The 25391-nt window shown below is 44.2% G+C and overlaps 1 protein-coding gene across 3 annotated transcripts in view; it reads right to left on the bottom strand.

Annotated features, from left to right (window-relative positions):
* Positions 1 to 25391, bottom strand: part of EXT2 (exostosin glycosyltransferase 2) — a 135054-nt gene that overhangs the window by 23130 nt on the left and 86533 nt on the right. For all 3 annotated transcript variants that reach the window (XM_082844361.1, XM_082844360.1, XM_082844362.1), the window contains one exon: positions 20633 to 20799. In XM_082844361.1, the coding sequence (XP_082700487.1) occupies positions 20633 to 20799 (167 nt within the window). The remainder of the gene's footprint in view (positions 1 to 20632; positions 20800 to 25391) is intronic.

Below are 25391 nucleotides of genomic sequence, written 5' to 3'. Positions count from 1 at the left end.
CAGTTGCTGGCCTGCATTATTTCACTTTGTTTAAAATGCCACACCCATACGGGTACCCAATAAATGTTCCTGAAAAGAGGATAATGCACTATATTCTAAGCCAGCTTAGAGAGCGCATATTAAACTCAGGGTGTGTTGCTAACCACAGTCAGATTCAGGAAACAGACTGGGGGTGGGGTGGGGGAGGGAGAAGGTGAAACAACAGGTGGCGCCCATCTGGGATGTCCGATTAGGAGATCATGGGCTAGCTCCAGGAGGAAAGGAACTCTCTGAAGTGGCTGCTACAGTCATCACACTTTCAAAGGCATAGTTCCCACAGGGATATTGCTACTGGGTGAGAGGGATGCCACATGTATCAGGATTCATGAATCAAGAGATGGACTAAGAAGTGGTGAGGGAAAAGGGGGTGTGGGGTGGTGGAGAGGGGGCAGAACATGGACGCAAGGCACCCAGACTGCGCCAGGGTTCATCTCTCTCCTTGCACATGCCCCCTAGGTTTTGTTGATCCCTAACCATCAAAGTGGAACAGAATGCTATGACCCAGCCCAAGCCCTGTGGCCACATGCGAGGGTCAGTCGTGGCAGAGCGGCAAGGAACCCAGCTTGCAGACACCTTTGGATTAGTGGCCGTCCTTTCCGTCAGGACTGTCTTGCGTGCTGCCCAGATGGGAAAGGGGGAGCTGGCTGAGGTCCAATTTCTAGCTGGTTTCCACAGAGAAGCCAGTTATCGGATTCACTCTCAGCCCTCTGGGAACAAAGCTCACCTTTTATATTTGGAATTTCCTGAAATGAAGTGGAATGGAGGGACTGATTGGCTCCATTTTCAGCTCATGCTTTTAATTACAATGGTGGTTGGTAGTTTTTGTCAAGGGGGCGCTTTGCAAAAAGCCAAAGAGCTTTTACCCATGCCTGGGGCACAGTTAAATGCTAACGCTGGGCATCTAGAGCAAGGGAGCCCAGCGTTGTCATCTGGAGTGCCCTAACTGGTTTTGACAAATACATGTACACGCTGCATTATGTATTAAGATTTACCTGTTACATCACTTCAGTCTGCCCCAGAGACCTTTCCAACCCAAGGTGGGGTTCTGCTTAAAATTAGCCAGACAGGAAAAGCCCCATCATGGGAAGGCTCCTGGGGTTTTGGCAGCGACCCTGTTTGCCCCAGTCTGGCTGGAGGTTAGTGCCCTGGTGCTGGGGCACATGACTGCCACTCCTCTCAAGTCCTCTCTTCAGGCCTGGGGCCGTGATGAAGGTAGGGAGACAGACCAGGATTGGCCACAGCTGGTAGAGGAGCATGTGCGTTAAACCTTTCGTGGGTACCACTGTTAGGAAGACACCACTGAAGAGGTGGCTCTAAGACATCTGCCATCTCACCAGACGGCAGAACCACAGGCCTTCGGTGGATGGTTAAGAAGAGACTCACACTCCGGCAGTGTGAGCTGCGGACCGCTGCCCACGCCGACTCAGGGGTCACTTGGAAGGCGGAGATCATTTGGTTCAGTCCCCTCACTGGACAGATGGGAAAACTGAAGGCTGGACAAGAAGCGCTGTCCAGAGGTCACACTGCTAGGTCATGCCTAACTCCCCGTCCAGCCTCTGCTCACGAAGTCCTGCGATTTCCCGCTCTCCTGATTCTAAAACGCACTTCCTCTCCCCACACTCAGGCCCTCATTTGTCAAACAAAGAGGTCAGATGACGGGGTTTAAAGTCATACTCAGTGTCAGTGTTCTCAGCTGTGTGCAGTTGCTGGCAGAGATGGTTAAGGGTCCTACACACATGCGAATGACCGAGGTGGGGAACAGAATGGGGGAGCGAGAGGCAGCGGGGAAAACGACAAAACCTTTTGCTCCCCTCAGCATCCGTCCTCTGAAAGCCGAAGGCTCTTCATGAACGTGGTTTCCATTTAGCAGAGAAAGCCACGTGCTCGCACCGTTAAAAGAAGGAAGTCTCATCAGCTGTGTGGCAAACGAGTGAGACGCCACTTAGGACACCGAGGGCCTACTGGAACCTTGTAATCCGGGAGGCTCTGGGCCAGGGAAGGAAGGACAAGCAAAAAGCAGCTGAACAAAAGATTAAACTCAACTACTATTTTTCATGAGGCAATGAATCTCCTGAGAGATAATAAAGAAGGGAAGGAGAGACGTGAGTTTGAGGGGATGGGAGGAGGCAGAGATGGGTCAGGATCAGGTCACGGGCTTTCTAATTTCGTGCTCCTTAAGACCCGCTAAACGTGAAATCATTTTTATTTCCATAACCTCAACTCCAGTGGGGGTGATACTGTTTCTAAGTCTGGTCCCAGGGGATTGTTTAATGAAGTTAAAAGAAGAATAGTGACCATAAGGCAAATGGCTATTCCCTTTAAATCCTCACGAGGTGGAAACAGAGACTTCAGCTTTTATAAATAACCATTACTGAGCCTTCAAAATTTCAACTTGATCTTGGTGAGCCTTGATTTGACTGACTGGAGACCAAAGATATCAGCTCTGCCCAGCAGGGAGGAAGTCACTCTTCTTACTTCACATCACTGCTCTGCCCTATCACTCACAGATGCTACTGCAGAACTGGCCAGGTTTGTTTTCTTACTGTGCAAAGGGAGGAAATGGCATTGACCACAAACTGCAATCCTGGCTGACTCTGAAGCACAAATGTGGTTCCAAAACGATTCTTTAATGAGTTAATTAATCGGAGTGCCCTATATGTGTGCTTAAACTCCATAATCTCTTGGTGGAAAATCAAGAAGCAGAGGAACTCTTTTTAAGTCGCTTATTTATTTGTATCCCATCTACTTCAAAAAAAAGATTTGGGATGGCCTACAACAGAAGGCAAAAACTAGAATAAAGTCCAAACTATCAGAACAGATGATGCAAAAAAAGACAAAAAGCAGAAAACAGATGATGCCCTCAATAACATTTCTTTAAATATCCAGAGATTCCACCTATCTTAAAAATATTAACCCTGGACTTCCCTGGTGGCACAGTGGTTAAGAATCCGCCTGCCAATGCAGGGGACATGGGTTCGAGCCCTGGTCCGGGAAGATCCCACATGCCACGGAGCAACTAAGCCCGTGCGCCACAACTGCTGAGCCTGCGCTCTAGAGCCGGGGGGCCACAACTACTGAAGCCCGCATGCCTAGAGCCTGTGTTCCGCAACAAGAGAAGCCACCACAATGAGAAGCCCATGCACTGCAAGGAAGAGTAGCCCCCACTCGCCGCAACTAGAGAAGGTCCGCACGCAGCAATGAAGACCCAACGCAGCCATAAATAAATAAATTAATTTATTAAAAAAATATTAATCCTGCTATCAAGTTCTAGAAAGGCAACCCAACAGCAAGCTTAAGTCACAGTCTAGGGATGGAGAGATTTGGGTGTTCCTATTTATTAATTCATTTACACATTCAACTCTTAGATGCTTTCTGAGCTCCCACTATTTTTTTTTTTTTTTTTTTTTTTTTTTTTGCGGTACGCGGGCCTCTCACTGTTGTGGCCTCTCCCGTCGCAGAGCACAGGCTCCGGACGCGCAGGCTCAGCGGCCATGGCTCACGGGCCGAGCCGCTCCATGGCATGTGGGATCTTCCCGGACCGGGGCACAAACCCATGTCCCCTGCCTCAGCAGGCGGACTCTCAACCACTGCGCCACCAGGGAAGCCTCCACTATTTTTTAACTAAACATTTTATTTTGAGATAACTGTAGATTCAAAAGTAGTTGTAAGAAAGAATGCAGAGGGAGCCTGTGTACTCTTTACCCAGTTCCTCCCAATGGTAACATCTTACAAAACTATAGTGTGATGTAACAACATGATATTCACACTGACACAGTCAAGATTCAGAGCATTTCCATCAGCATGAGGGTCCCTCCTGCTGACCTTTTATAGACCTTCCCCATCCAGGTACCTTCTGACAACTGCTAATCTGTTCTCTATTTCTACAATTTCGTAATTTCAAGGCGGCTATGTTTCAATGGAATCATACAATACGTAACCTTTCGGGATTAGCTTTTTTCCACACAGCATAATTCCCCAGAGATTCATCTAAATTGCTCTGTATATCAATAGTTTGGTCCTTTTCATTGCTGAGTAATATTCCATGGTGTGGATGGACCAGTTTGTTTAACCATTTGCCCCCTAAAGGATATCTGGGCTAATTCATCTTCTGGCACTACAAACAAGGCTGCTACGAACATTCGCACACAGGCTTTTGCGTGGGCAGAAATTTTACTGCCTCTGGAATAAATGCCCGAGTGCAACTGCTTAGTTTTATAAGAAATGGCCCAAACTGTTTTTCCAGAGTGGCTCTACCATTTTACATTCCTACCAGTAATGTATGAGAGATCCAGTTTCTCTGCATCTTCACCAGCGTTTGGTGTTGTGACAATTTTTTTTAAAATTTTAGCCATTCTGATAGGTGTATATAATTCCAGTTTTAATCTTTAATGGTTAATGATGTCAAACATCTTTTCACGTGCTTTTCGCCATCTGTATATACTCTTTGGTGAAATAACTGCTCCTGTCCTTTGCGCATTTTCTAATTGGATTGTTTGTCTTTTGCTGTTGAGTTTTGAGAGTTATATATCCTAGGTGCTACTCCTTTGTTGGATACGTTGTTTGCAAATAGTTCCCCTCAGTCTGCAGCTTGTCTTTTAATCCTCTTCACAAGGCCTTTCACAGAGCATAAGTTTTCTTTGCAGTATGCAGTATGTGGTGGTCTCTCCTGTTGCGGAGCACAGGCTCCAGACGCACAGGCTCAGCGGCCATGGCTCACGGGCCCAGCCGCTCTGCGGCATGTGGGATCCTCCCGGACCGGGGCACGAACCCGCGTCCCCTGCATCGGCAGGCGGACTCTCAACCACTGCGCCACCAGGGAAGCCCCAGAGCGTAAGTTTTAAATGTTGATGAGGTCCAATTTATCAACTTTTCCTTGTATGAATCATGCTTCTCTTTGTCTAGCCCTAGATCCTGAAGAGTTTTCTCCTTAAGCTTTTTTCCTGAAAGTTTCATAGTTTTACATTTCATATGTTTAAGCCCATGATTCGCTTCCAGTTAATTTTTCTGTAAGGTGCGAGGTTTAGGTCAAGGTTAAACTTTTGCCTCTGGATGTCCAATTTGTCTAGAACCATTCATTAACAGAGCTGTCTTTCCTCCACTGTATTGCGTTTGCACCTCTGGTCAAAAATCAGTTGCCCCCAACTATTTTCTAGGGACTGCCTTATACTTCAAAGAGTGAATACAAAAATAAAGAATCTATCTTGTCACTAAGGAGCTTACCACTGAGAAAACCTAATGACATATGCATAGAAAGCTAGAGATGAAAGAAAGCAAGGATGCAGGAAAAAGTACAAAAGAAGAGTTAAGTCGGGGATGGGAAAGCAGGGAATAAGGAAAAAGCTTCATGGATTTCATTTTAAGAGGATAAAGGAAAAGGAAGTTCAATTACAAAGTTAGGGCTGAGATCCCTATTGCCCCCAACCAGGTAAATTATCAGTACAAAATTTTACTCTTTGCTCTCCGTTTAAGCAGGCCAGCCAGGAGAAAACCAGAGTTCTCCCACTGAATACAAAATACAGAATCATTTAAACTTTGAAAAACTCCTTCTAATTTCACTCATAGAAATTATATATAAAAAAATTCCATATCCAATCACATCACGTGCACTCTATCAGTAAATACTGACTGAGCACCCACTATGTGTCAAGCCCTAGGCACAGAGCAGTAGACCAGGCAAACACAATCCTGTCTGAATGGACCGAGCTAAAGAGGGGGGTTTGTCAATCCAGCCCCAGATCTACGCCACCGATGTGAATTAGTGGCCTCAGTTATAAGAAGTTAGCCCTTTCCTGCCCCTTCCAGGAGCAGAGTGTCAACATGTGATCAGGACCTCTGCCCCACCCCTCAAGTCTTCAGCCCCAACTCCAGAGGCTGGATGGGAACCTAGAAATTTTGCTTTTAAAGGTTGACAAGTTTTGATCTAAAGCAGCCAACAGATAGTAGCAAATATACTGCAATCACGATTAACCCTACGCACCAATTTTGGAGCAGCAAGAAATAAATCTGACCTAAGAGGTGAGTTGTAATTTTATCACACTGATTAGCTCACCTTGTTTTCTTGAGATTCATTCTCCCAGGTGTGACATTTTTAAGGTTTGGGGACTACTCCGTTCCTTTAAAGATTTCTTTCTTTCTATTCTTCCAAAACAGGGAATTGCTATGTCTAATGCGATAGCAACCACCAACCACTGTCTTAAACTCACGATTTTGCAAGCAATTTTACAAGTGGCAATGAACGGTGCGGCTTTACACTTGGGCAGCACACCACAGAATTCTGCTCCGAAAGCTGCAAGCTCTGCCCTCCTGAGAGAGCTGCGGGGGGAGTTCAGGGCCTGGATACGGCCAGGATGGCTTTCATTTCCCCTGGTCCCATGCCAAGTCCTGCCCACACGCCTCCTTTAAGCACCCCTATGAAAATCAAGGCAGATAAGCAGCCCATGCAAGACAAATTCCCCCTATTCCCAAATCATAAACCAAATCCTGAAGCTCTGGATTCCTGGAGCAGCCAAAGCCTGTAATCAATCCCAAAGAGGCAACAGGCAGGTTTTGGAACAATAACCCGTAAACATATGGATCCTCTCAGGGCTGGAATATCACGACAGTTATCTCCTTTTGAATGGGGGAGGGAAAGTATGCATTCTTTAAACCATCAAGTGTACCAACACCTCTTTAAAATAACTATCCCACATTACAAACATTCATTCTTGAGGCACAGAACTCCGGGGCCAGGTGGGCTTGCCGGTGCTGCGGACAAGAAAGATGGCGAGGTGTGGCCGGGGTGGGGGGCACGTGGGGCGGGGAGTGGGAAGGTCAGGAGAGCTCTTTCCTCACCGGCACTGCCCAACAAAATAAGCGCTTATGGAAAACTGCAAATCTAACTCACCTGACTTCCGTGGGATGGGAGTCTGTGAGGAGGAGACACCCTTCAACGGAGACACCTGATGTACCAGCGGGCAGCAGGCTCCCTCTCTGGGATAAGGAGCCCGAGTCCTACATTTGATGTTTCATTAACGGCTAGGCAAACAAATTCGGAGCTTGCTGTTTTAATTTGCTCAGTGGGGAAGGAAAAAGTGTCACTCTATTGTAATTCCCAACTGGGTGCTTTTTTAAACCATCAGATGTTATTTCAATGTTCAGCAGACATATTCGATTTCCTTTCCTTAATATTTGTTTGACTTACCCTCCGATGGGGACTGGGTGCTTTAGAAAAGCTCCGAGAGGTCAAACCTCACTGCAGCTTCTCTCAGCACCTCCGTGGGCCCCGGCCTGCCACTCGGGGTCCGCTTTCAGCAGCTCGTGCTCAGAGCGGCACACATGAACTATTCTCCCTCCAGGCCCCTCGAGTCTGCAAGCTGGTGATAGGACAGACCTATCAGAGGGTTCAGGTCTCCCACAGGCTGGAAACAGGGAGCCCGAAGTGATGTGAAGACCCCAGGGAGGTAATTCTCTAGGAAGAATGACTCCCCTCTGGCCTCAGTCTTCCTCATGCCTCCTGTGAGGGGAGCTCTGACTGTACCTCGTGGGCAAGGACACTCACAGCATGAGCCATCCGGCCTGCTCCCTCTTCTCAGAACATCAGTCTCTATAAAGGCAACTCTTCATGTACTTAAGAAAAGGGAGAAAAATGGAAGTAAAGAGAGACAGATGCCCTTTCAATAGTCCACACCATTGATCTGTATGATGGCCAGGCCCAGGAAGGAGACTCAGAGGGGAACTGTCACTCTCTCAGATGTAATACACAAGGCTCAAAGAGAGCTTCCAGCCATCAGCTTCTTCAATCCTAAAAGAAGAAGTCACCGCAAGCCCTAGACAATTTTTAGTGTTCAAAAAGCTCAGCTTTGACAAAATGGTTCTATAGCTACTGTAAAGCCTTAGCGCAGACCCAGCACAAACGCTGACCCCGAACAGCTCTGACAAGGTTTGATTTTGCGCACGCCCAAGACAGGCCCGGGCCCAAGACAGCCGGGCCAAGACAGCCGGGCCCAAGACAGGCCCGGCTCCTGGGGACAGCCGGTGCCTGCACTCATGGGGACCGACACCTGTGCTGGCTCCACGGTACACTGCTGCTGCAGTCCATCATCCAGAGAGGAGAAGGAAACACCCGAACTCCCAGTCTTTCCAGGCAGCCACTGGGTCAGGCCATGTGGAGGCTCAAGGACCTGAGTCAGCTGAGAGGCCAAGGAAAGGAAATCTATGGCACTGGGTCCCACTGAAGGCCAAGGCACTTCCAATAGTTAGGTTATCTGCTGCAGGGATGTCCCTTGCATTTGGGCCCTCCTTTAGGGACGTTTCATTTCTATCAGTGTTGGCTATGAGAACCCAGTTTCTCGGTGCTCTAGGTGAAACCAAAGAGTGTAAGCCTGTCATAGGGCCCATGGCAGGATGAGACAGGTGGTTCCACGTACCGTAAAGAAAACCCGCCCTGGATTCCCAACAACCCTGAGCACAATTTCAGATCTAGGACTCTGGGACTTAAATCTAGAGAGGAAAGCAGCCAATTCCCATCAGAAAGATCATAACCACAAGCCTGTGGGAAACAGTCTTGAGACCCAGACCAAGACCCGGTATCTGTGGGAAACAGTCTTGAGACCCAGTCCAAGACCCGGTATCTGTGGCACTTTACTGGCAGACGGCTCAGAGAGGGACAAACAGAAGGACAGAGACAACCTATTTTCTTTTTTAAAAGTTACCCACTAGCTTTTTAAAAAAGGTTATTATTAAGTCTAATTCTAAGACAGGTGTTTCCATCTTTCTGCTCTTCTAGTGAGGAGACAGAAAGTGGGATAGTTTATTTAGAATCACAGATACATCATCTCTCCCCCTCTCCCTGGATGAATACATTTAGCTCTAAATTTTACTAATTCTGTTTAAAAGTTAACTGTTATATAGAGTCTCAGCTCTGGAATTCTCCACTTAGCCAAGCTCCCTCGTTACCAATCAAATCTGAGCTATGACGGAGCCCACCCTTCCCTTCTCGGTTCTTCAATCCAGATGAACATTAAGCTTATAGGTTTTCCACTACCATTATCTAACTGGCTTTCCCTGTCTTCAGTCTGTCATCTCTAATTCATCCTGTGATCTGACTGCCTGGACCACATACCTCTTTGCAAACCTATGACACCTCTTCACCGCCTTTGACTTTTCAGCTGACCTCTTAGCCTGTCCATCAGCTGGCCCTATATGGCTGAACCGACCTAGCTTCCAACGTCAACCCAAACACAAGTTCCGCCTCCATCACTTCAACTGGCCTGTGACTCCCCCGTGCGACCACACGCACACCCAAGCTCGTTCTCACTTGGGTTGCCTTTCACCTTGGTGCTTCCTATAGCAGGAGAACGCACTCAGAGGTGGCTTCACGTTCTCATGAGAAAAAGTAAGGCATTCCACGCTATTCTGCTGTCTTCTCATGATCCTTTACTTGCCATTACCTTGGGGAGTTGTGAACAAAATAAAACAAATAAATTATCATAACTGATTAGCACCCAAGAGGTTTCACCAGCCGCTGCCACCTAGGGGACGCACAGGCAGTAAAAGAAAGGCATCAGCATTGTGTGCACCTAACAACATACAGTTGCTCTTAGTCAATTCCCATCCCCACATGAAGGACTGATTTTATAACCAGTATTATTAGCCAAGAGTGTTTCACATCTCTCAGGTGAAAAATGTTCAACACTTAAGGGCTACTAATAATTTTTTATGGTTGGAAATGAGGATCAAAGTACGAAAGGAAAAATAAATTCCCGGGTTCATACATCCAGCCAAGTCTGCATGGCTCATTTTCTGCCACATGTTTTAAACGGCCTCTCTTAAAGGCGGGGGAGGGGAGGAGGAACAAGTTGCATTTTATTTCCCAGCTCTTTAGGTCTGAAATAAAAGCAGACAGACTTGGGGGGAAAAAAATCAAACATTCAAGTAACACTATACACTGCTACTGTTCCCCCAGGAGCTCCTTGCAAATGAGTATCAAGAACTCAATAGATACTTTCCTGGTAAAATACATAAACAGATAAATAAATTATCCCAGGCTGAAAAGAATCTCCACATCTGGTAGCTCACTAGAGCTTGTCAAACAAGTCAGAAACACGCAGGGCCAGAGAAGATCATTCTTTCGCTCCTGATTTCGGGGCTGGCGAGGGAATGTAACATTTCCCAAAGCTCTTTGCCTTCCAACAGGGAATATGACCCATTTAAACAGGCAAATGACCCCTATGTTTTCTTCCAATTAAATAAATAATGATACCCAGGCATTAGGTCTTGAATCCACATGTCTGTGTCCTCAAGTCACAGACACTGGAAGAAAAAAGGCCTTTCCTACAGGGTCTGGCCTTTCATTCCCAACAACTTGCTAGGGCGTCCCTTAAAGGGTTATATTCAACGTACATTTAACACCTTACAGAAGTAACTTAACCTCCTCGCACCTCAGTTTTCTCAGCAATAAAGCATGAAGTGACAGGATGGTCTCCAAGGTCCCTTCCCGTTCTGATGCCGGGTTTCTTTAAAACAGAGTTTCTGCCTTGTCCGTGGACCCCAGTACAGTGTTAACGTTCCCTACATGTGCTATGGTTTTGCAGAGGCTGGCCGAGCACTGCCGTGGCTCCAGCAACTTCCTCCGGGAAAGGGATTCCGGAGGTCGTGACGGGTTTCAAGCTTACAGCCCAGGTAGACCTTCCCCCTTCATTCCTCTCTCATCTCTGGGCTCTGACGGGAGGCCACCCTTCTTTCTCATAGTTCGGGGAGGGTGCCGTCTGCGAGCTGCCTTCAGACTCTGCTCTGTGTCCCTTAAGCAAGCTGTGGAGCCTGCCGCTTTAAAATGGTTTCTGTAAAGTGATGCTTCCAACCCTCTAACTAAAGCTCTGCTTTACAATGCCCTCTCGTTGTGAGAAACATGTGTCAGGCCTCAGAAGAGGCATCAGCAGAAACGCCATCAGAACAGACCCTGGGTCACCACGCTCTCCTCCGCTGAGGCAACGGCTGTGCTCTCCCTTTCAATCCTAAAAAGCTGTTGGCATTGCCTCCAAATACCCCTGGATCCTCACACAAGCAATCTCTCTGGGTCTCACAGGAAAGCAAAGGAGTTTGACACTTTTTACGCATACAAGTTGGATTCTTTTTCACATGAACCCATACCTTATACATTTGCCTGTACTTCTGATCCCTTAGATTCATGACACCTGAGGGATTTTAGGAAGTCATCTGGTCTATTCTTCAGCTCCAGGAAGGACTAGTAAAACCACCTTAGATACCGGAGGACTGCTGGCTGCCCCTTCCTGAAAAATTCCCAAATGGGGAGACGCCTCTGTCTCTCCAGATTTCTCTAAAAATGCTTTGGAGCCACAGTGAGAAAGGTCTGCTGCATGGTTTCTCTTTGATTCTCACATATTAAATACTGTGTTTAAACGATTTTTTATTTAATCTAGGATAATGAATTTAACTACTACAAAACTAATAAAGGCTATAGACACACACACACACACACACACACACACACACACACACACACACACACAGCCAAACCAGAAGAAACGAAGATGCCTATTTCACAGAAGAATAAGCAGGGGAATATTTTGGTTGTACTAAAAGTGCCAATGTACCTAACGTTACCTAACTGACCTAGTAAGATCATTAACTCTACAACTGCAGAATGTAGACTCTTTTTAGGGGCACACAGAACATTAACCGAAATAGACCTTTTACTGAGCCATACAGTCTCAACACATTTCAAAATGATGAAATCATATGGAGTATATTTTCTGACCACAGTGGAATCAAATCAGAACTCAATAAGAAAAAGGTAACTTTAAAAACTGACAAAAGTAAGCGATATACTTTTATATAACTATGGGTCAAAGATGATATTACAAAAGAAATTAGAAAATATTTTAAACTTAAGGATAATGAAAATATGACAAATCAAAACTTGGGAAGGTACCTAAAGCAGTAATTAAGGAGAAATTTACAGCTTTAAATGCATATATTAGAAAAATAAATACTGAAATCACTGATCTAAGCTATCAAGTCAAAAGGTTAGAAAAATAACAGCCACTTAAACTCATGAAATTAGAGGAAGAGATTAATCAAGAAAAGAGTAGTTAATGAAATACAAAACAAATACACACTAAAGAAAAATCAACAAAATCAGAAGTTGATTCTTTGCAAAGAATATGACACTGATATACCTCTAACAAGGCTAAAGAAAAGGAGAGAAAACAAAAGCTTTCAATATCAGGAATGAAAAAGAGCACAGCAATCCAAATCTTATAGACTTTAAACAAAAACAAGATAATAGGATGGATCATTTTATAGCAATGCATTTCACAATTTAAATTAAACGAACAGAGTCCTTGAAAAACACAGCTTATCAAAACTAACACAGGAAGAGATAGAAAGCCTGAATAGTACTAGAGCCATTAAAGAAACTGGGTCTGTAATAAACATACTAGAGTGCTGGCTGAGGATAAAAGGATGTGGGATGAGCAGTGTAAAAAAGTCATAAATATCAACTATGGCTCAAGAGCAAGCTGCAGAAGAACGTAGCAGCCATGCAGTTTTCTCGATTCCTTACCATATACACAGCAATTTATTTGTCTCTTCTTTTCCAATTTGATATAAGAATTACAGCTATGATATATTCCATATATACAATGTATATAGTCTATATAACTTATTCTTCAGATGTCTGTAGTTTCCTCAGCCTCTTAAGTCTGTAAGTTTAATGACCTCTGGCAAATTTTGGAAGCTTTCAGCTATTTCTTTAAATATTTTTTTCTGCCCCATATTCTTTCTCTTCTCCTTCTGGGACTCTGATAACACAAATGTTATATCTTTTGTGATTGTCCCACAGGTCCCTGAGGCTCTGTGCATTTTTTTTTTCCCCAATCTATTTTCTCCGTGCTGTTTAGATTGGATAATTCCTATTGATTTATCCTCAAGGTCACCAGTTCTTCCCTGTTATCTCCATTCACCTATTGAGCCCACCCAGTGAGTTTCAAATTTTGGTTACTGCAATTTTCAGTACTGAAATTTCCATCTGGTTCTTCTTTGTATCTTCTGTTTCTTTGCTGAGACTTTCTATTTTTCCATTTGTTTCAACAGTGCTCATAATTACTTATTAGAGGATTTTTTATGATAGCAGTTTTAATATCCTGGTCGATAATCCCGACATCTGTGTCATTTTGGTGTTGGCAACTGTTGATTATCTTTTCTCATTAAAGTTGCAATTTTCCTGGTTCTTGGTATGATGAGTAATTTTGGATTGTTTCCTGAACATGCTGAGTGTTACTGTGAGATGGTGCTGCCTTTCACATTTTCTGTTTTAGCAGGGAGCTTAGGTTCAGAGTGCATGTCCGGATCCACTTTGTGGGCTCTGGATTGAATATCAATTGAATTTTCAAAGACTGTATCGTGCTATTCTGGTCTGCCTAATTTGTGTGCTACCCAGAGGCTAATTTGAAACCTGGGCAGTATTCTACACTACAGTTTCTTTCTCAAAGCCTTTGCTGTGTTGATTCTAGTCAGTTTCATGCATGGGCTGATCTCAAGGGAGAGGGGTGACAGTGTGCCCAGGAGGAATCCCTCCTTTCCATAACCTTCCCTCCGCTCTCGAGTTGGGAACGGATGAGGTAGTGTCTCTTTGCTGTCTGTTGCTTGGTGCAGGCTGGGGATGGTGGACAGGACACCGCCCCCCAGCCCCCAGTCTCTGCAGCTGCGTCTTCGCTAACATTCACTTCAGGGAGGACATGGAAGGTCAACTGAGTTCCACCCCACAGTCTCCAGAGTGGAGAGGGGACAGGGGAGGAGTGCCGTCTCTGCTCTTGCCTCCTGGTAGTGCAGGGTGGGAACGGTCAGCAGGGCTCTGAACGACAATCCCCCCAGTCACAGCATCTAGTTGGCAGGGGTACATACGGCTTCTTTCATGGTGTTTGCCTGGTGTAGAGTAGGTACAGTCAAAAGCGTTCCATCAGCAGGGCTGCCCTCTTCCCAGTCCTTACAAGAGAAAGCGGGTTTTTCTTTTTCTTTTTCTGCGTTTGTATGCTCGTTATCTGTGCCTGAGTGTCACGGCCTTCTGCAGCACTGAGGCTGGGGTATACAGGAGGGAGGGAAGGAGGGAGGAAGGAAGGAAAACAAAAATCCAAGGGAACTCACTGCTGGAGTATCCCTTAGGTCCTGAGGACCCCCGCCAGTCTGTCTTCTTTTTCTAGGAATAGGGTGGAATGTGCTTGCTTGTCCAGAATTGGAGGCCTATAATTTAGTCATTAAGTTACAGAATACTAAGTAGAATTGTGACAAAATTAAAGAAAGAATAAATAACTAACCAGAGACTGATATTATGACTACTGGGACTCTGTCTCACCTTCTAGGGGAGGGAATGCAAGGCCTGTATATGTATAAAGGACAGCTGCTGCATCCTTCTTAGTGAAAAGAATACAGTTGTTACTGTCGCTGCATGAAGTTCAGATACGTGTAGAAGGGTCTGTATGGATGCTCCGGGGTAGCCAAAGGGGTAGACTGCACTGGTTATAAAGCTACTGACTTGTAGCCCCAAGCCCTGCTTCTAAATTCTGCCTTGTGATGCCTGGGCTGAGACTCTGCAAACATCTCACCTTTGCTAGGTGGTCTACCAACAGGGTGCACTAGAGAGAGACTGGAAAACTAGAGAAATGGAGAAGGGAATTACTTCTTGTTGTGCCTGCTTTTCCCGACAGTGTGGCATTTCACCCCAGCAGCAGAATGTGGTTCTAGCCTCTTCCGGCAGAGCCAGCCTTACCCTGAACCCTCAGAAGTACTAGCAATAGCCAGCCGGGGGCCCCTCCTCAGAGGTTTAAGGCCCAGCCCCGGGGGTGAGGGGGTGGGGTGGGGGGGGTCTCTTCCAAGCTTCTAGGTCCTAACGAACCCAGCCTCTTCCCTCTCTTCCTTTGTTCCTCCCACCCTAGGGGTAGTGGACGCCCCCTGGAGTTATTCTCTCTTTATACTTTCAGTAGCCCCTGTTTGCCCTCTCAGCTCTCTAATACCTCTATTAGAAAATTTCACATACTAAATCCATTCTGTTGAAACAATTATAGATTCTGTTTTCCTGACTGATACGGATTCTTATTTGTTAATATTGGAATAGGAAACAAAATGTTCAGGTGTTTTTACCTTCACCAAAGAGAGGTTTCAAACAAATGGGTCTGAATAGCACAGAGGCAGAAATAGGACAGTTACATAATAAAATCTTCCCAGGTGGCATGGTATGGGGAAAATAGCACCAAAATGAGTTGTATGCCCTTATTAAGTGCCACTTACTAACTGGGTGATATTGGATAAGTCATTTATGGGCTTCATATAGTTTATGGATGGGCCTTACCTATAATTAAAAGTGAGCAAGCTAGATTATCTCTAAGTTTATCTCCAACCTGAAACTATCACTTTATTTTCAAGAAATCACCAGTAAAACCATCTGGGCCTGGATTTTTCCTTGTAGGAAAATTTTGATAACAACTTGAATTTCTTTAATAGAGGGTACATATTCTGTTTAATTTTACATAAGTTGTAATTTTCAAAGAATTTTTACATTTCATATAAATTTTCATAATATTCTTTTAATGCCTGTAGGATCTATGGTGACAACACTTCCTTAATTCCTTTTCATTCCTGATAGTGAAATTTGTGGGGATTTTTTTGTTGTTTGTTTATTCTGTTTTAAAAAATTTTTTTTAACATCTTTATTGGAGTATAATTGCTTTACAGTGGTCTGTTAGTTTCTGCTTTATAACAAAGTGAATCAGCTATACATATACATATATCCCCATATCTCCTCCCTCTTGCATCTCCCTCCCACCCTCTCCCTCCCACCCCTCTAGGTGGTCCCAAAGCACCCAGCTGATCGCCCTGTGCTATGCGGCTGCTTCCCACTAGCCATCTATTTTACATTTGGTAGCATATGTAATTCCATACACATACGTTTTTATTTCTTTTGGAAGCTGGGTCATATGAAAAGTATGACTTTTTTTAACTTTATGAGAACCTGCCAAACATTTTCCCAACCTGGTTGTACCATTTAGCATTTTAACCAATATGTATGAGAGTTCTAAGTTGCTCCACAGTCTAACCAACATGTGGCACTATCAGTATTTTAAATTTTATTTCATCATTCTAGTGGGTATATAGTGGTAACTCATCATGCTTCTACTTTAGAATTGCCCTAATGACTATGAGGTGGAGAGTTTTTTCATATGTTAGTTTACATCTCTATATCTTCTTTTATGAAGTAACTGTTCAAATCTTCTGCCCATTTTTTACTGACTTGTTTTCTTATTATAGAGGTATGAGAGTTCTTTATATATTTTGAAAATATTTTTCCCAGTCTATGACTTGTCTTTTTATCTTCTTAGAAGTGTCTTTTTAAAAAGTGTTAATTTTGATGAAGTCCAATTTGGTTTCTTTTATATACTGTGCTATTTGTCTCTTACTTAAAGGAAAAAAAACAAACATTGCTTGGCTCAGGTACACTAGAACTTTTTCCACTGTCTTCTTTAAGAAGCTTTATAATTTTAGTTCCTGCATTTAGGGCTAGGATCCATTCTGAACTGACATATGGATATCAAATTACTCCAGCACCGTTTAGTGAAAAGCCTGTCCCACCGCTATTGAACTGACTTGGGTCTTTTGCTGAAAACTGATTGATGACACGTGTGGTCTATTTCTGGCCTCTATTCTATTTCATTGATCTACACGTCTAAGTTTACACCAGTACCACAGAGTCCTGATTACTGTAGCTTTATAGAAGTCTTAAAATAAGGTAGTCCCGCAATTTTGTCCTTCTTTCTTAAAATTGCTTTGGCTTTTCCAGGCCCATTGTGTTTCCATTTCAACTTTAGAACTAGCTTGTCAATTTTAACTTTTTAAAAAGCCTTCTGGGATTCTGACTGGGCTTGCTTTGAATCTATAAATCAGTTTGGGGAGAACTTACACCTTAATGATAGTGAGTCTTTGGATTCAGACGTATGATACATCTTTCCATTTATGAAGTTGTTCAATTTCTCTCAGCAATGTTTTGTGGTTTGCAATGAACCTATATGGCCCCCCTTTTTAATACATTTTTCAAGCTGACCCTCCCTACCCCTTCTCCAGGCAACCACCGATCTCTTGATCACTAAAGATTAGTTTGTGTTTTCTATAAATGAAATCATAAAATATGTTCTCTTTTTCATCTTGCTTCACTCACTCGGCATAATTATTTTTCAATACAACCATGTTGTCGTATGCATCAAGAGCTCATCAATTTATTACTGAGTAGTATTCTATTGTATGGATATACCACAATTAGTTCATTCATTCAACTTTTGATAAGACTTTTTCTTTTTCCCCTCCAGATTTTGGCTTTTACAAATAAAAGCTGCAAGTACAAATACTAATACTTGTATTAGCGTACAAATATTTGTGTATACTTATGCTCTTATTTCTCTAGGGTGAATCTCTGTGAGGAGAATGGCGGGGTCACATGGTAGATATATGTTTAACATTTTAAACTCCAAACTGCTTTCTAAAATGGCTGTATCCAGATTGTGGATCACAGCGAAGTGGAAAGGCACGCAGGCCAGAATAATCTCTCTCCTGTCTGTCATATGCAGGCTGGTAATGAAGATTTATTCATTCATCAAATATTACTGAATATCTGATGAACGGGCTGAATTGGGTTAGGCAAAGAGGATACAGCAATGAACAAGACAGCCGTGGTTCGGTCCCTATGGGGCTTACATTCTAGAAGAAAAGCAGACACTAAACAACACACTTCACAATTATTTGCTCACAAAGAGGTAGAGTGCTCTAGTCTGGAGACTTTCTGAAAGCTTCTTTTGATCTGAGCGCTGAAGGATGAAGAGCAGTCAACAAGATAGATACAGTCCTAACACACTGTGATAACTGTGACGAAGAAGTAGTTCTGGGCTCCAACATAACTCTCCTAGGACATAAATTTTTGTTAACTGATTTGTTTATTCATTTAATCCGTCAAGCTTGCATGAGAGTAATCCCAGCCTTTGGCATAAAAAACAGGATTTAGGAGCACCATCTTCTGTCTTCCGATTCAACACAAAACTGGGTACCCTCTCCAGAAGAGAACTGTCCCTTCTGAATGATGGAAACAACCATCAACCTTCCTCATGAATCAGCGGAATCATGAGAATGACAGCAGCAGTCGTGGCAGCAGCTGCTAATGTGGTATATCTCATAAAGAGCAGAAGAGCACGCTGCCCACCACCCAGAACGGGTACTTCCCGAGCGCTGTCCACGTGGTGGTGCTACACAATCTTATCTAATGTACGCGACAACCCAATGAAGCAGATACTGTTAGTGCCATTTTATATAAGAATAAACTACAACCCAGAGAGATTACATAAGTTGTCCATGGTGACAGAGTAGAAACTTGGGCCCAGTACTGTCCTAACTTTGTTCATTATATTAATTACTATACAAGAAATAACTTTACAAAGTTACCCTAAAGCACTAGTGGCAGGGATGCCTGAAAAATATTAGTTTTCCTTAGCAGCAAGGTAAGTTAGTGATGGACAAGGGATATGCTGATGGTTCTGAGGACTACTTTTGAGGACCAGTAGTCTCTGACACGGTAAAAATCCTCAGGGAAGACAGTATAGTGTCACACAAACTTGAATTTAAACCCCAACTCTTCCACTTATTTACCTGTGTGACTGCAGGCAAGTTATCTAACCTTGCTTAGTCTCAGTAAAGAAGGTGAAAAACAAGAACTGCCTTGCAGGTTTGGGAAAAGATCATTAATGTATGTAAACACCCAGTAAATTGATAGGAACATAGTAAGTTGTATATAGATAGTAGTTAGGAAAGTTGTTCCTTTCATAGCATCTGGAGAAGATCCCAATTACTGGAGATGAGGCGTTTCCCTGCCCCCTACTCCTCTGATACACATTACTTCTTTAGAGGTAATGTGGAGTAAACACAGGGCATCAGAGGGAAGAGGTGAAGATTCAAGCTCAGTCCCTCCGGGTTTTGCACTTCCTCTCATCAACACATTTTTTGCTGCTTGAAACGAACTCAAGGTTGAAAGAGATCCCAGGTTTCAATATTCATGAGATCCCAAGATTTCAACTCAAGGTTGAAAGGAATTCATCTAGTCTAACTTCCTTTTATTAGACTTCATTTAGACCAACTGAAATATCAAAGAGGTAGCACTCTGTTCATCTTGGCTACACCATTTGGAATGTTCCCTTTTTCAACCTTCCTTTTACCACAAAAATAAACACATGGGTATAGTCTGAAGCCATTACATGCACTGGAGAGAAAATACTGGCAGAAAAACTGGTTTTACCATGAGTTGCCTACTTATTACTTAGAGGAAGAAGTAGGTGATTTGCTTTTTGAAAAAATGGGAATGATAGTGTATGAAACATCATCCAACACCCTAGACGTGACGATCCGAAAGAAAGACACCAATATGAATAGAAATAAATCCAGAAAGATGAGTGTACGTTTTCCTAGCTAGTCTCATGCCTTTCACTGGCCAGTAATGACATCGACCAAGGTATCACACATCAGTCTATTTCACAATTGCTTTTATACGCAATGGATATATAAATATATTTTATATATATAGTAAAAACCTGGGAAAACTTGAGCTTTTAATTTTTGGTGGTGGCAGTGGTAGGGGGATTCCTATTTCTTCCCCTTAAAATCCACTTCTAATTTAAGGCTTAGAAAGTAAATTTCTATAATAAATATATGTATCACATATTGCTTCATTAGATAAAATTTCATGATTTCTTAGAACCTCAAATTTAACAAATCCTAAAAATGGTTACCTCTCTCCCAAAGACAGGATGACTACGGGGGATAAACTTCCCCCGCTCTCCCCTGTGCCAGCTGTAGCTAATTGATTTGTACACTCTGTTTTGCTTGGGTCTGATACCACCATTACACCCCCGCAGCCGCAGGCCTCAGCCTGTCGCCATCATGCATCTCGTGTACATCCTCCCTGACAGGACTCATCAATTCCTACTGCTTTTCACCAGGCCTCAGCTCTGGCACTTTCCCCGGGGGAGACCTTTACTGGTCTCCATACTTAACCCCTGAACCCAGTCTAATCCATCAGCCACATCGAATGAATGGTGATAGAGAATGTTTCTCCCCAAAGACAGGCAGCCAGCCTCTCCACTTAAAACTCAGAAAGAAAGCCATCAACAGGGTCTGCTTTCTGTTTGTCAGTGTCGCCAGCTTCTTCGCTTATTGATGTTTTTATTGTTGCTGTGCCCAGCTGCTCGAGTCGGGGAAGTGGTATTCAAGGAGACATCAATTAAAGTGCTTGTTAAACGTCATAGATGCTCTTTTGAAAATGTCCCCGGGGACTCTCCCTGGGAGTTCCCCAAACTGGTGGATGGCACAGCTGTCATTTTGGAACAGGGTTTCCCCAAAGTTCTAAAGAACAGCTTCATAACCTACACTCCTACGCACAGCTTTTGGACGCTACTAGAATTTAGAAATTAAGACTTTACAGATTGAAATATAACACTCTTTAGTAGGAAAGACAAGCAGTAATGGGCAATAACTATCAAAAATGTAAATTTGAGGTTTGAAACCTCCTTACCTCATAACCGAACTGCAGCTCATCAGAGGTCAGCATAATGATATCGTCGTCAATGGCCAGAACGGCCTCCGTCTCGATTTCATCGTAAGGGAAGAAACGGTTACTCAACTTGTTTTCAGCAGTTCTTACAACTTTTAAAGGAACCCGGATTTTGGGCCACAGAGAATCTGGAAAAAGAAAAACCAAGGTATTTATTACTCTCCTAACTTCTGTGAGGAGACAAACTGGTGAAAGCATCGCATCACAAATGAGATGGAAGAATCAACTCACATCTATGACTCTCATGAAATCCACACGCGCAGCTGTGCAAGGAGAAACTCATAGGTGCGTTTTTATAATATCCCACATTGTAAATACTTCTATCCTCTCTACATCCGTACAACACTACTGATTCTCAATGTTGTCTTAACCAGAATCCACAGAGTGGCTTCAACTCACAACTGAGAGACAGAGGAGCAAAACGACTTGATGAAGGTCACGGTGATGAGAGGACGAATGGGCTCTGGACCGCCTCACGCTCAGGCCCGTGGTTTGAACACCAGGACACTACCACCTCTGCGCAATCCTTCCAGGTAGGTACACCCTAGCTCAAAACCTGCTGGCAGCTCTGCTGGGAAATACATGTGCTGAACACAAAAGCGCCTGCCCCCATCACGCCATCGCCAACAGCTCCCAAGGCTGCCAAATCCACCCTCACAGAACTGTGGCCCTGAGGGAGTTCAGCTTTCCTAACTTAGCACCTTACCGCTTCGACAGCCCTGCTCTCCTGACTCACTGGGCTTGGTTTCTCATTATGATCAATTTACAGAGTAAATATCGAATATCTAGGTCCAATTACATGGGATTTTCTGGCATACTGAAGAAACACAAACTCATGACTTGCCTTACATTTTTCCCATTCTACTTTGAAATGACTGAAGCCATTTAACCTCAGGTTCCTTATTTTAAAGTGCTGTGTTTAGCACAGCATGAAATTAATACTTGTTTCAATACAGGACCCACGTCCACAGACCTCAGCGTTCTCTACAGAGGGCAGTTTGTTCTTCACGCAACATTTGTCAAACGAGAATAGAAAAGGTATCATACTGCTTCCAAAAACCCAACACGTAATTGTGGGAAGGTCTAGTTTTTGTGATTCTTGAAGCCCCAAAATGCCTGTGGCCACTGCAGAGTCACCATACTGAAGGAGAAGTGTGACAGAGGGAAAATCAGGAGGGAAAAAAACCTGTCTTGACTGACTGCAGATAAAATCTCCTACGCATAATTTACAATACGTCCATGTAACACGTTGGGGTGCTCCAAGGGTCTTAGAGGGGGCACCCCCAAGGGCAGCTTCCCAGCAGGTTCTGCAGATACCTTCAACAGCAACTCAGTGAACTGAAGCCCTCGACAGTACCCCGGCTGGCCTGATAACACCCCCTGGACAACTTCCTGCTGAATTCCGCGGGTATCCAAGGCGGCTGCTGGTTTCTTGTTTGCCAGTCTTGGCCTGTGGCACCTGAGAACCTTCACCATGCAGTGGGCTGCAGCCACCCTGTCTCCAGCCAGGTCTGAATCTCAGACCTAGCTGGGGAAGAGGCTCTCCCAAGTTTATTTCCTGTAATCCTTAGAGAGCTCTTTTTTTTACCGTTTAGTCACCAATCTCCTATTCCTAGTTAGTAATTCTTTATATTAAACTTTTCCTGTTCAAGTTACCGTGTGGTTTCTGTCTCCCACCTGGACCTTGACTAACACACTAGGGATATCAGACGGATTATCAGATGAAAGGGGAATTGTTTTCTATGGCCTCTGAAGTTAGAACCATGACCAATGGCTGGGTGGAAGTTACAGGGAAATTGATTTAAACTCTAAATAGGTAAGAATTTTCTGATGCAATGAAATGCCTTCGGCAACACAATGTGCACTTCTATTTGAAATGCACTAACTTTCGAGACCAAACAAGATGCCTCTGAGGTCCTAGGACTGTATGGACAGTAACACTGCACAGAAAGAACAGTCTCTGGAAAGAGCTTCAAATCTCAGGTGTATCCATTACCAGCTATGTGATCCTGAACAAGTCAATCACTTTCTGCCTGTTTCTTTGACTGTGAAGATGGAAGAGGAACACCACCTTCACACGTGAGAAGGTGTGAGGATGAACGGTAACGCATTTAGCAGCATGGTGCCCGGCACCTAGCAGACATCCACTAAGTGTCAGCTGTGCTTTCCCTTGAAAGTCTGAGTCTATTTACAGACCAAAGGATATTTTTGAACCTTAGATAGCGGTGGCAAAGTGGTACATGTCAGATCTGGTATATTACTCTGACAAGCCAGGGGCATGTCCTCAGCATGTATCTTCAATGTCTACTTTGAGAGGAACAGAATCCCTGCCACTAATCCTCTGGAACTGAGAAAACCTAACACACTAGTGGAACAAAAGAACGTGGAACTTTTGCCATGTTAACTTCACAAGGCAACAAACAGCCCCTCTTTCTGCAGTACCTACAGAAAACAGGCTAGCTGCTTGGGTTAAGTGTAGACGTGCCTCCGCCCTGGATGAGATCGGGACTTGCACTCGGGGAGTGTGCACAGCATGTTCGACAGCTTTCCACATTCTTCGCCTGCATATATCCTAAAATTACTTGAGACAATGTCCATAAAGAACTAACCTGCCTCTAGAAAGTCTTTGATGGGGAAGTTTTAGAAGGTGATGAAGGCCAAAGAGGATGATACGGGGTGCAGATGGGAATGCAGAATGAATCATGGCTTTTTTGGAAATGCGATTACCTCTTCCTGTTCTGGGCTGGGCCTGGACAGCCAAAGGCAGCTTTGGCAAAAGGAGTCTCCATCCCAATGGTCCAGCTGTCTATGAACCATCGTTACTACAAGACAGGACTTCAAGCAGAATTCCCAGTTTCTTGTTTTCACTTTTTTTTTTTTTTTGCAGTACGCGGGCCTCTCACTGTTGTGGCCTCTCCCGTTGCGGAGCACAGGCTCCGGACGCACAGGCTCAGCGGCCACAGCTCATGGGCCCAGCCGCTCCGCGGCATGTGGGATCCTCCCGGACCGGGACACAAACCCGTGTCCCCTGCATCGGCAGGCGGATTCTCAACCACTGCGCTACCAGGGAAGCCCTTGTTTTCACATTTTCAAATAAAATAGGCCTCTCAGAAAGGGAACTACCTTTCTCTCGGGCTTTAGCATCCCTTCCGTGGAATACAGAGATAAGAGGGCAGCAATCAAAGAATAAGCATTGTAATTACTCCCTGCCCTAAAGCAGATAATGTTGATATGGGATTTTGATTCTGTTTAAAAAAATAGGGGGCCCTCCCTGGTGGCTCAGTGGCTAAGAATCCGCCTGCCAATGCAGGGGACATGGGGTCGAACCCTGGTCCAGGAAGATCCCACATGCCGCAGAGCAACTAAGCCTGTGCGCCACAACTACTGAGCCTGCGCTCTTGAGTCCGTGAGCCACAACTACTGAGCCCCCGTGCCACAACTACTGAAGCCCGCGCGCCTAGAGCCCATGCTCCGCAACAAGAGAAGCCACCGAAATGAGAAGCCCGCGCACCGCAACAAAGAGTAGCTCCCGCTCGCCACAACTAGAGAAAGCCTGCACATCGCAACGAAGACCCCATGCAGCCAATAAATAAATTAATTAATTAATTAAAAAATAGGACAGGAGCATGAGGTAGGAAAGAAAAATATAGGTGAGAAAGAATAGAGGTTTTTTTTTTCTTTCTTTCTTTCTTTCCATTTTTTCAAAAGAATAGATTTACTCTTCTGCCTCTCCTTGAGCCCCTGATAAGGACCTGGTTCATCTGCATAATCCCAAATTAGAGAACTGACAAAGCATGACGATTTTCTGAGTGCTAATTGGCAATCTGAATAGATACAGTGGGGCCTAGTGCGCGGCGCATGAGCTTTGGATCCAGAGAGACCTGTGTTCACGTCTGGCTCTGCCATTTTGCAGCTCTGTGATTGAGGCAAATTACTCAACTAATCTGAGCTTCACTTTTGTAAAATGGGAAGAATAACAGCTTCCTTGCAGGTCTGTCATAAGGAGTGGAGATAATACGTGTAAAGCCCTTAGCACAGTTCCTATTCCTTGGATATAAAAGGTACTCAGTGCATGGTTATAATAACGCTACATCATTCTCATCTTCACAGATGGATTCTTGTAAAGTCTAGGAACTTCACCTCCCCTCTGACAACTTGAAGAGGTGTAGACAGAAGAATATGGGGTGACTCCTTAGGGTGCAGAAGCAAACAGTGTCACAGCTAGAAACCTTCAGCCTCTTGCTACACTGCTTATCCCAGATGGGCTCTTTTTCTTTACTTCTTGAAATTCTAAATGGAACCACATGAATTATAGCTTGTGTCTCATCCTGTGAATCTGTAGCTGGCAAACAGAAATGTCACCTTCCATTCACACCAAGTAGTCTGAAAAATAAGATTTCTCAAACACATTGCCAAATTTATGAAAAGCAAACAGCTGAGCCAGCTGACCTGATAACTTTACAGTTTTGAGCTTTAGTCCAGCTTGAAGAAGAAAAAGAACTCCTCGTGTTAAGGATTTTTTAAAAATGTGTACCGATTAACAGTTTTCTCCAAATTGGATGCCAAGAGCCACGTGAGCAAGAATTCTCCGACTTTGCAAAGGCACTACACAATGTTCAGGTTGCCTGACGATGACCCAAAGCCCATCCTGGCGATCACTGTCGCAAACACAACCACAGATCCACAAACTAAATGATCAGATTATCTCCATACAAATCTT

Source organism: Leucopleurus acutus (genome assembly GCF_964270905.1).
Source record: "Leucopleurus acutus genome assembly, chromosome: 8".
In the NCBI taxonomy this organism is placed as follows: Eukaryota; Metazoa; Chordata; class Mammalia; order Artiodactyla; family Delphinidae; genus Leucopleurus; species Leucopleurus acutus.
The sequence above is the reverse complement of the archived record's forward strand: the minus strand, read 5'-3'. Positions and strand labels throughout refer to the sequence as shown.